General features: G+C 64.8%; 1 protein-coding gene across 1 annotated transcript in view; it reads left to right on the top strand.

Annotated features, from left to right (window-relative positions):
• The window catches only part of Wnt7a (wingless-type MMTV integration site family, member 7A), a 38991-nt gene that overhangs the window by 4307 nt on the left and 23147 nt on the right, over positions 1-11537 (top strand). Inside the window, exon 2 of the mRNA XM_013010435.1 lies at positions 8613-8884. Within this exon, the coding sequence (XP_012865889.1) occupies positions 8613-8884 (272 nt within the window). The remainder of the gene's footprint in view (positions 1-8612; positions 8885-11537) is intronic.

Here is an 11537-nt window from a genome sequence, read left to right as displayed (position 1 = left end):
TGTGTGGTGTGTGTGCGGTGTGTGTGTGTGTGTGTGTGTGTGTGTGCAGTGTGGCCTCCTCTCTGGCTGAGGGCTGGGGTCGGGGTGGCTCTGGGGTCTCGGCGGTGCTGGCCCGTCTCGTGTCCCTGTGCTGGGGTGGAAGTGGGCGGGGCACGGGGCACTGGCACCGGCGGTGCCTTAACCAGAGCTGCGGTCCACGCCGTCCTGTCCTTAAGCAACGCGCTGGGCCCCCTGTAGACTCCCACCCGAACGGGGAGGGCATGGATGGGGGCGGTCCTCCACCCCGAGCCTCCTCACCCTGCTCTACGTCCAGCATCTGGGGGTCTCCTTCGCTGACTGGTTCATGGTTATCAGAGAGATAGATCTCCCCAAAGTAAGCTTCACCTTCATCGTTTTTCATTGTTTCCGTTTGGTGCTGCTCATGGCACAGAGCGTGCAGACTGGGGTGCCCAGGTCAGGGACCGGGCCGAGCGCCCGCCGCTCTCAGCCCCGGGGTGCCCAGGTCAGGGACCGGGCCGATTGCCCACCACTCTCCTGGCCTGTGAGGGCCTCATGCCCGGGGCCCCGGGGCCCTGACCTCTGCTTCCTGGAGAATGGAGGAGGCTGCAGCTCCCCGCTCCAGCTGCCCTTCCTCTCTGCCCAGTTCCCTTCCACCTGGCGATGTGAGCATGGGAGCCAGCGCTGCGTGGGGCAGAGTGCCGGCTGCGTGGGGGTCCAGGCCACATGGGGCTCACCCTGGCGTGCCGCAGCCCTCCACGGAGGACCTTTCCCAGCCATCACCCCACGTGGTCCCATCATCGCGGAGGGGGGTGTCCGTCTCCGCTCCCGCGTGCGCTGCAAAAGCTCCCAAAGCTCGAGGCGGTGTGAGGCGGGCTGCCATGCACGGCGCGTGCTGGGTTGTGGATGGGGTGCGCATGTGAGCTGCAGGGGGGGCTGCCCTGCTGCTGGCCACGGGCGGTACAGTGCACCCTGGGACCAGATTCCCATCCTGCAGTCCTTACGCTGCCGTGACGTCACGGGGGCTGTCCCGCGCCCTTCCGCCCTGTCTGCCCATCTGCAGCCACCCAGCCGGTTCAGCCGTACTGCGCGGCGCATCCGGAGGGCGGGAGACAGCCGCTTCCCTTCTCCCCCAGGAGGCCTTGGGCCCATCCTGCGTGAGACAGGAATGGGGGCATGCTCCAGCGTTTATTCTTGCTGTGGTAGAGGCCACCGGGCACATGAATCCGCTAAACTCATCAGATTGATTCCAAAATCTAAATCCGGGCCATTCCCACCCCTCCCGGTGAGAACACTGACCTGCAGGGTGGGCGACCTCCTCCTCGCGGCCACTCCAGCGGCTGGTCACTCCGGTCCCGCCAGGCAGGGTCTCCTCCGTGCACGGCCCTCCTCCCTGCCCCGTCCAGGCCTCTGCCCAAACGCCCACGTGGGAGCTCTGCATGCTGACCCGTGGATGTGCCCCCTTGGTCTCTCCCTCCTCGCTCCCCTCAGAGCCCTCCACCGCTTGCTGTGGACTTCCCATCTCTCCCTGCCTCTCTTCCACTTGGGCCACTTCACGGCCTAGGTCCTGCTCGTCCAGCGCAGTGGGCAGCGGTGGGTGGTCCGGTGTGGGGTCGCTCCGGCGGCTTCCTGGCCACAGACGTGCCCGTGTGGCAGGGATGGGCCTGTAGGTGGTGGGCGAGTGTGAACATGCTAGGAAGCGCTCCCAGAGTCTGCTCTGGACTTTGGGGATCATGGCCGCCTCTCCAGGTGGGGGAAGCTCTGTGGGGAGCCGGACTCTGACCAGAGCCTGGCACACGGACAGCACCGGGGCTGTGGAGGCTCTGGGGGAGCAACAGGGCCCCGGATGCTGGCCCAGTCCCTGACCCTACTCCTCTCTGGGGCTAAAGAGCACATGGGAGGGGCAGCCCAGTGCTACTGGGCAGCCTGCGCCCTGGCTTTATGCAGGGTTTCTCCTCTGGGCCACCTCCCCCAGGAAGCCTTCCTGGACACCCCCCCCCACACACACACACATGCCTGAGACAGCTCTTTCCCACATCCAACACTTCCGAAAATGCCTTTGCTTACTTGTGCAAGAACACAGCCCGTGCCAGGCTGCTCCCCGAGCCTAAGTGTCTACAGAGCCTGGGCCTGTCAATCCCCCTTCTCCCTGCCCTGGCATGGGCATGGCCTGGGCAGGCGGACTCCTTTCCAGCCTGGGTGTCCCCAGGACCTCTGAGCCCCGAACCTCCCAGGACGAGGCTGAACGACACCCCCACACACACATACACCCACTTGGGTTCGTTTTAGTGGAGGCCCGCCCCATCCATCAGCACCACCTGAGTTCCGCTACTGCGCACACTCTGCTCACACTGCCCCCGGCTTCCCGCAGATGAGAAGGGCCGCGGCGGGCTCGAGGCCGGGACGCCCTGCCTCAGAGCTTGAGAGCCTCGGTTCTGGACCCTTCTCCCACCCTGCCCTTCCCTGGGGAAGGAAGCGGGGCTGTGGGGAGACGGGTGCTGACAGCGTCACAGCGCCCAAAGCGTACGGGACGCCCTGCAAAGTCCTGCAGACACCAGGGGCGGCTGGAGCCGGCGTCGGCGCAGGCCCCGCTCCCGCGCCTCTGCTCACCAGCTTGCTGAGGAGCTGTGCGCGCTTGGCTGCCCCCCGCCCCCCCGCCCCCCACAATCTGTCCAAGGTACATTTACCTAACCCTCAACACACTTCCCCACGGGCACAGCAGGGATGCAGTCTGCCCTGGGGCTTGAACTCGGGGCCTGGGCGCTGTCCCTCAGCTCTTCAGCTCAAGGCGAGCGCTCTACCACTTGAGCTACAGCGCCACTTCCGGTTTTCTGGTGGTTTATTGGAGATAGGAGTCTCACGGTCTCTCCTGCCGGGCTGGCTTTGAACTGTGATCCTCAGATCTCAGCCTCCTGAGTAGCTAGGATTACAGGCGTGAGCCACCAGCGCCCGGCTTGCCCTGGGATTTTGACAGGAATGGTGAGCTCTGCCTTAGCACTGCCTTTGCCGGTGCCTGCAGCTGTCCGTGGAACTCAGACCAGTTTTTGCATCCCGGGCAATGAATCGCTCAAGGAAGCGTGGACAGCAGGGCGCCCTCCATACAGGGCGGAGCGCAGACGCACATCTAAGGCTGTGAGATTTTACTTTTTGGTCCTCGGGTGTCTCTGGTTCGGTTTGTGAATGTGAAATGCGTGGGGATGCCCCCCACAACTCTCGGGACTTAGCCACGGGGAATCTGCAGCGCAAGGCCGGCATGAGCCGGGGAGGTCAGGGCTGAAGTGTGGAAAAGTGCTCTGGGAGGAGGGGCAGGCATGCCACCGCACAGAGCTGTCCGCAGGGGTCCCCGATAGAGAGGCTGGACCAACGCCCAGGAGGGGAAGGCCAGGGGACAGGAAGGGCTTGGCAGTGTGACCCGGGCAGGACAGGAGCCTGTGGGCCAGAAGTTGGGCCTCCGGGATGCTGGGGTGTTGGGCAGAGAGCAGAGAGAGGCTGCAGGAAGAGGTGGGGACTGGGCCGCCACACCGGGCTCTGGACACCACATCTGGATGGCTCTGCGGGGGCGGGGGGCGCTAAGGGCCTGAATCAGGGCGGAGACAGGATGTGGGGAGATAACCGTGTTCTTTGCGCACGTAAAAATTTTCTATGTCGCCACCATTATCCTTGATAAAGAAGTAGTGATTTTCCGGCTCGTGATCTTTTCCACACACTCACGGCCCCGTCGGGTACTCTGGCTGGAATTTTTCCAGGATGGGCACGATGGCTTAGCGTCCAGCCCCTGGTGGCCGTCCAGCCTCCTCTGTCCACCAGCTGCGAAGCTCCGATGCGTTTTGGGGCTTCTGCCTGCTTCCGTGCGGCCCCCGCTCAGGCAGGCACCCCAGCCCAGCCCCTCCCTCCTCTCCTTAGGGTGGGAGACTGGGCCCAGGCTCGTCCCCACACGGCTCCATCCCTTCCCACCTCAGGCTGAGTGGGTGCTGGGAATGATGGCCTTGAAGCCCCTTCCAAGAGAGAGACAGAGCAAGGGGCAGACCGCTCCGCTTTCTCTCTGCCGTTTCTTAACAATGCGCCATCTTGCCCAAGCCAAAGCCCTATTCTTTCCCGCATTCTCGCTTAGAAAGCAGCCAACAAAGGGCTTTTTGTCTCGTTGGCATTTTTTTTTGCAAGCCTCAGTTCATCCTGGATTTTAGCTCTCCTGACACTATTCTTTGAGATGAGCCTTTTGTTACACCGTTCTCTCCCCAGCTTTCCTGTGATAGGCAGACCCAGACACACACCCTTGCTTTCACACACACACACACATGCACACGCACATACACGCACGCACGCACACACATGGTCTTGCACTCAACGCTGGAGACTTCACAGATCACCCACCTAGGCCCCCAGGGCCTGGCTGGAGCATGGTGATGACCGAAGTCAGCACAAACCCAGGGACAGAAGGGCTGCCCGCACGGTGGGCGCGGGGTGTCAGCAGGGGCCCTGCCACCGTGTTGGTGGCTGAATCTGAGCAGGACATGGCGGGGGGTGTGGCCTCTGAGCTGTCACCCTCCCCCACAGCGCAGACGCTGACCGGCCCCCAGGCCCCCGAATCTTCAGGCTGTTCGCGGTCTCCCCGGTGTCTCTGGGTAGCTCTGTGTGGCTGGGATCCTGGCACGCAAGGCTGGCAAGGGCATCGTGTTTCCATCTGTTTTCCACATCGCCCTATTTCAGCCTTATCACAGCCCACGGCTCGTTCTCTGACCAGTTGGCTTTAAATAGCAAAAGAGAAAAAACAATGCAATGCACTTTGTGGTTTCCAGTGAGATACCGTAAATACACCCAGATAATATTCCGGTGCCAGCCGCGGTGCGCAGGCGGTGGGTGGAATCTTTCGGGCGGCTGGGACACCGGCGCGTTTCCTCTGTCCCTGTTGCCGGGTGGAGGGCGTCGGCCGCTTCGGGCCCGGCCTCCTCCTCGGGGACGGCCTGCCCGAGCCCTGTCACCGGAGCCTCTTCACTCTGGGGCAACTCCGGGTTCCCAGGGCGAAGGCGAAGGCTCGGGGAGGACAGAGCAGCATCTCAGCCAGGGTGGAAGCAGCCCAGCCTGCGCCCCGGCCACTTCACCCAGAGCTGCGGGGGCTTGAGGGGTGCACCCCGGATCCCCGACTCCAGTCTCTCTCCTGAGACCTGGTGACCCTGGGGAAACCTGAGCCTGTCATTCTGGGGGAAGCCCCCAGACTTTCTGCCCACCTCTGATTTAGGGGCAGCAGAGGGCTCTGACCTGTGGGTGCGTGTGTCAGCGTGGAGGGGCGGGGCTCGTGCGTGGTGTCAGGGAGCCAGGGCAGGGTTTGGTGGAGGGTCTTCCTGTTCTCCTGGGGGTGGGGAGGGTTTTCTTCTGGGCAGGGTCCCCAGCCCCTGGGAGGAGCAGCCTACCACTGAGGGGGTGCAGCCAGCCCCCTGAGAGGCCTGGCACAAGGCTGGGCTGTGAGCCTCAGAGGTCCCATCACCCCTCAGTGCTGTGGAGAGGCGCCGCCCGTGGCCAAGGCACACGTCAGCCGCCCCGCGTGCCCCCACGCACCTGTGCCACTCATGTCTCTCATGGGACCCTCTGCAGCCCGCGCCTCTCCCTGCAGCGGCCCCCAGGAGGCAGAGGCGGCTCGGGGGAACCGGGAAGGGGCGGCCAGCGGCTGGGGAAGGTGTGGCGCGGAGCTGGACCAGGAAGGGGCGGCCAGTGGCTGTTTCCTCCAGGCATGGGTCCCAGCTCTCCCGGGAGTCACCGCATCTCTCCAGCCTCAGTCTCCACACCCTGCCCGGGATGAGGGGAGGAGTTTGTAGGTGGATGGCCTGTAGGCTTCTCACGCCGCAGGCACAACCTTAAGGTTGCAGGACTCTGCCCGTTTCTGTCCGCCCTCATACCCCGTCTCCAGCTGGGCAAGCTGCCATGTTTAAGTGCTTCTAGCTGACAAGTGAACGCACCTCTTGACAGGACTTCGAAGCATTGGAGGAGTCGTGGCCTTGGCCAGAGGAGTCCCTGTCCGGGTGGGGCTGGGACGGGCGAGAGCCCCAGGGCTGGCTGAGGGCTCAAGGCCTCTTCCCTCGGGAAGGGATGGCTGCGGAGTGCAGCACAGAGAGCCAGGCGGGGGCGCCACCCGGCACGGGCTCGGCCCGCTCCCCGTCCTCCATCCTCCCACCCTGCGATCCCCCCAAAGGAGCTCGCTCTCCTCTCCCAGACAGGGAGGCCGTTAGCTCACGAGAGGATGGAGCCCCGCGCTCTTGCAGCGAGCGGCCGGCGCAGGCGCAGGCGGGGACCCAGGCTGCCCCCACCGCCTGCCTTGTCCTCTGCGCGCTGTGCCAGACCCGGTGGCCCACCTCGGACACCTGACGGGAACGGTGGCTGGGACAGAAGCCAGGGGCACCAGTGCCACCCCAGCTGGCTGCCAAGCCTCGCCTGTGCGGTCACGCCAGCTCGGGGGACCTGGAGAGCCTGGGCGGTGCCCACCAGGATGGAGGCCGTGGGGGCCCTGTACAGAGTGCCGGAAGCCCTGGGCTGGCGGTGGCCAACCTGCCCTGGCCCTGAGCCCAGAGGGAGTGGGACGCAGGGGCTCGCCAGGCTCAGGCAGCACAGGTGCACGCACCCCTGCACCTTGGAGTCGTTTAATCCCTGGGACAACTCTGCCACTTTGGGGGAGCAGGGGCGGTGAGCAGCAGGGGTGCACCGCCCGGCCAGGCCCTCCTCCCTGCCCACCCCGACCCCGTCCTCGGCTGTAGAGACCCGAGCTCTCCAGGTCTGTGGGGACCTGCCATCCCCAGTGTCTGGGGACATTTTGCCCAGACAAGCTCTGTGCAGACTCTGCCGCCGGCAATTCGTGCTGCTCCTCACTGCCAGCGGAATAAAATGGGTCTGATGGTCCCCCCCGTTTTACAGTGGAGCATGGAGAGGCAGCTCACCCGCCCTGGGCCCAGCCGCCATCCGTGGCACAGACCTCCCCGGCTGCCTTTCCTCCGTGCCCTCACCCTGCTGTGTCTCTGCTCTCTCGGGGCTGTGTTGGGAGCTCTGCAGTCTGTGGGGTGCTTTGTCTGAAGCCCCTCCAGGGTCTCGGGGAGCCGGTCGTCCGTGGCCTTGCAGGGGTAAATGTGGCCTTCGACCTGTGCGGAGGCAGAGATGTGGCCGGCAGTCCCCTGGAGGCGGCAGGTCCCCCGCCCTGCTTGCTGGCCATCTCCTCGCTGCCGTGTCTCCTTGCATGTGTCCCCTCCCTGCGACGCTTCCCATCAGGTGCTGGCTCTCCCTGCCCAGCCACACCCGCTTCCTGCCCTGGTCAGTCCCTCATCCCGAGCGCCCGGCCGGGCGTTGCTGGATCTTACACGGCATGCTTGATCTCACGCAAGAAAGGTGTTGTCAGGTTTCATGACTATACCAGCAGCTCAGGCTGCGTGTGTGCCCCCCCCAACTACACCAGCAGCTCAGGCTGCGTGTGTACCCCCCCTGACTACACCAGCAGCTCAGGCTGCGTGTGGACCCTCAGGACAGCCTGTAGGTTACACCAGCACCATGGTATGCACAGGCTGTCTGTGAGTCTGGCGGCACAGCCCTAGGCCGGGCGGGGGGTGGGGTGGGAGGAGGTGGGCAGAAGGATGTACTGAGCACCTGACGGGCAGTGTGAACTAGGGCCCAGAGCCAGTGGCGTCCCCTCCGTCCCTCCGTGTCCCCCCTCCGTCCCTCCGTGTCCCCTCCGTCCCTCCGTGTCCCCTCCGTCCCTCCGTGCTCTCTGGGCCCGCGCCTCACCCACCCCATCGCAGCAGCGGCAGAACGCTGTTGTCTGCTCCGGGGCCTCTTCCCCCAGGTGCCTTCCCAGAGAGCCAGTGCACCGGCGAGGGGGCTGGGGCTGGCCCGGCGGCCCCTCGGGACCCATCCTGCACATGGCGCTCCCGCCCAGGGTCTCAGCATCTGTGTCCCTCACACAGCAGCATGGTGGCCCTGGAACCCATTTTGTGGAGAGAGAGTGAGGCCCAGAGATGCCAAGGCGAGGGGGCAGCACACCAGCACCCGCCCAGGACCCGCGCTGTGGTCAGGGGCCTCCACCGCCACCAGAGCTGGCCACGTCTAGCGGGGGACACACAGGGACACACGGAGACACCGGGCCACAGGCTCAGTGAGCCACGGCACAGGCTGTGAGGAGATCTATCCATACGCCCCATTTTACAGCCTGGGAGAACATGGGGGGGGTCACTGGCCACAATGACCCGGCCAGGGAGAGTGCCCCTGGAAGGAAGCCACCCCCTGGCCCCTGCACACCGCAGCCTCCAGAGACACTGTTTTGGGGTGCCATGAGCCCTGGGCAGGTTGGGGTGGCCAGGGAGGGGTGGTGGGTGGAGATGGGCTGGACTCCCCTCCCCTGGCTGCCAGGACCCGGGCAGCCAGCCTGTGCCCAGTCCCCTCCTGCATGGCCGACCCCCCGGGCACGCATGGAATGGGTGTGCACGTGACATGCGGGGTTTCCTGGCCCGTTAGAAACGGATGCTCGCTCGGTCTTCGGGCTCAGGATCCTGAGCTCCTGAGCTGGCTCCATCTTCTCCCGGTGCCTGGGGCAGTGGCCCCCACGGCAGCTCTACAGAGCTCTCTCCGCTCTTCTGCCCTCTCAGGGAGCCGCGAGGCCGCCTTCACCTACGCCATCATCGCGGCGGGCGTGGCGCACGCCATCACGGCCGCCTGCACCCAGGGCAACCTGAGCGACTGCGGCTGCGACAAGGAGAAGCAGGGCCAGTACCACCGGGACGAGGGCTGGAAGTGGGGCGGCTGCTCCGCCGACATCCGCTACGGCATCGGCTTCGCCAGGGTCTTCGTGGACGCCCGGGAGATCAAGCAGAACGCCCGGACTCTCATGAACCTGCACAACAACGAGGCCGGCCGGAAGGTAGGCGCCCGCGCTGCTGGCGTGCTGGCTGGTGCGGGTGACCCGCGGTGACTCGCAGGGCCCTGCCCTTCGCGTCCTTCTGCTAACGGTGTCGGTTGCTGCTGGGCCAGGATGTGTGTTTGGCGTGTATCTTGCTGGCTACAGCAGAGGGTGAAGAACCAAATCCCCATGAAAACAAATGGGCGATTGCTCAGGAAGATGGGAGAGGGCCGCATGTGGGCTCATCGCAGGTCCACGGGGTCGGGGCTGCGGCCGGGGCTGCGGCCGGGGCTGCGGCCGGGGCTGCGGGATTCACCGCCAGAGCCGTTCACTGGCCAAGATCAGGCGCTCAGACAACAAAGGAAGCTGTCCCCTTGGCACGGTCTCTTCCGATATTCCGGGTTCTCCGCCCAGAGGAAGAGAGCCAGTGGAGATCCAGCACGTCCCGGGTGCTGGCTGGTTGGGAAGGGGACCCCTGTGCCGTGAGGAGCCAGCCCACCAAGAGCACCAGGACCAGAGCGTCGGTAGGCCAGGGGCACAGGTCAGGGGTGAGGGGGTGGGAGTCACAGAGGCCCCGGCACTGTAAGCAGCTGGACCGCAGCTATTGGGAAGGGCCAAGGGGACACTAGCAGGCCTGGAGAGGTGCCTCGGGCACCCAGATCAGCGCTGCCTGGCGTGGGCAGTGCTGGACATAGGCTCTGGAAGGTCTCAAAAGCCGCTCCATGCCCACCTTGGAGGGCTGTGAAGCAGCGCTGTAGAGAATGATCGATGAGGCAGGGAGCCGGGGAGGAGCAGCTGGAGGGAGTCTGTGCAGAGCCACGGCCGGCCGGGAGCAAGGCCCATCCAGGGTCCCATTGTAACCATGGAGGGGTCTGGGTTCAGGGTGGCAGGACTTCCGATTTCTGTTTGCAAGCCTGTCTTCTCTAAGCTGGTCTGTAAAAAAATAGGAAAGGCAGACAAGTGCTGGTGGGTCACACTTGGAACCCCAGCTACTCAGGAGGCAGAGGACAAAGCCGCCCTGGGCCAAATGGTCACAAGACCCCATTTCAACAAAAAGCTGGGTGCGATGGCGTCTACCTGCCATCCCAGCTATAGCCGAGGCTGAGAGCAGGCTTCCAGGTAGCCTGGACAAAAACAAAGCTGGCGAGGCCTCATCAACAGAAAAGCCTGGGTACACCGGCCATCGCAGCGCCAGGGGGACAAAGATGAGGATCAGATTTGACCCTAAACAACAACAACAAAAAAGAGCAGAGGGGACTGGGGGCGTGGCTCAAGGGGTAGAGCGAGTGTCTGAACCCTGGTTCCTACCCTAGTGCTGTCCCCCTAAAAAATGGGGGAAAGCGAAGATCAAAGATCACCACAGGAACTGGAATATACTCACACACCTGCCACCTACGGACAGGTCTGCCCACGTGGCCCGGGGAACGGGAGGGGAGCGGCGGGCTCCGCACCCTGCGGGGGCATGTGGCCTTTCTCCTCGCCCTCCTGCGGAAGGCCACACCGCCCCGTCACTCGCGTGTAAGGGAAGCCACACTCCAAACCAGCGCGCCGGACCTCCGCGCTCGCATCCTGTCTCCTCGGCTCTGCCGTGCTTTCCTGCCCCCTCAGGGCAGAAGTGAGGGGGAAGATGGCCAGCAAGGGGCGCCGGCCCTGGCGTCCCCCGTGCTCAGCCCTGGCTGAGCATGCCTGTCAAGCAGGAGAGTTAATGCAGAAGGAAGTCGGGGTGGACGACACTGGAGCTGCCGAGGTCTCTGGATGGGCCTCCCGGAGGAGGTGGCCAGAACAGGAGGGGGGTTGGGCTGAGCAGAGCAGAGAAGGGGCCTGGGGCTTGGTGTGGGGACAGTGGGTAAAGACCCGGAGGAGGGGATTGGTGGTGCAGAGCGATGCACACTGGCTGATCTGCAGGTCGGCAGGGGGTGGCCTGGGGTCGCGTTGCCCGTGGGGTCACCCGCCGGGCCCGGCAGTGGGCGCGGTGTGCTGCCCGGGCCTCAGCCTCTTCTCAGACAGCATCCCGGGACTGCCAGCTTGCCAAGGACAGAGATTCTGGGTGTCTGTGGCACAGCAGGACCCACACCCTGGCGTGCGTGGGGAGGACGGAGCCGGAAGGGCCGGGAGTCCTAGAACCTCGTCTGTACATCACCTTAAGGATGAAATAAAATTACATTTAAAAAGGAAGTCATAGAAGGGACTGGGAGAGGACGCAGGAGTGCGCAGTGGGCCCGGCCCGGCCTGGCGCAGACATGCCCCACGCTGCGTAGGGGACCCTTGGTGGCTTCCTGGAAAAGCAGAGCTCACCCAGGGCCGTGTATTCTCCCAGCCCGTGCAGCGGGGAACCCTGGGCACACCGGGTGACTCCAGCCTGACCTACTGGTAGAAATGGAGGCCCGAGAAGGCCCCCACTTGTCCTCAGGCCCCCAGCAGGGCGGCCGTGGACGGGAGCGTAGCGGGAAATGGTCTTCCTGCCCCAAGGCCTCCCTCTCCCTCCTGCCACGGGGCTCCAGGACCCAGACACCCGTCGCCTGGGTTTGAAGTCAAGTCAGCCACTCACGGCCACGGCTCTACCACCTCTCTGGATCTCGTTTCCCTGACCTGCAGGGGTTCCTCAGTACCCTCCTGCCCTAGGCTGCCATGGGGGGCTGTGTGCTGGGGTGGGGGATGTGTGCTGGGGTGGGGG

This window comes from Dipodomys ordii, unplaced genomic scaffold (assembly GCF_000151885.1).
Source record: "Dipodomys ordii isolate 6190 unplaced genomic scaffold, Dord_2.0 Scaffold12, whole genome shotgun sequence".
NCBI classification, from domain to species: domain Eukaryota; kingdom Metazoa; phylum Chordata; class Mammalia; order Rodentia; family Heteromyidae; genus Dipodomys; species Dipodomys ordii.
Note: the sequence above shows the minus strand (reverse complement) of the source record. Positions and strands in the feature narration are given on the sequence as shown.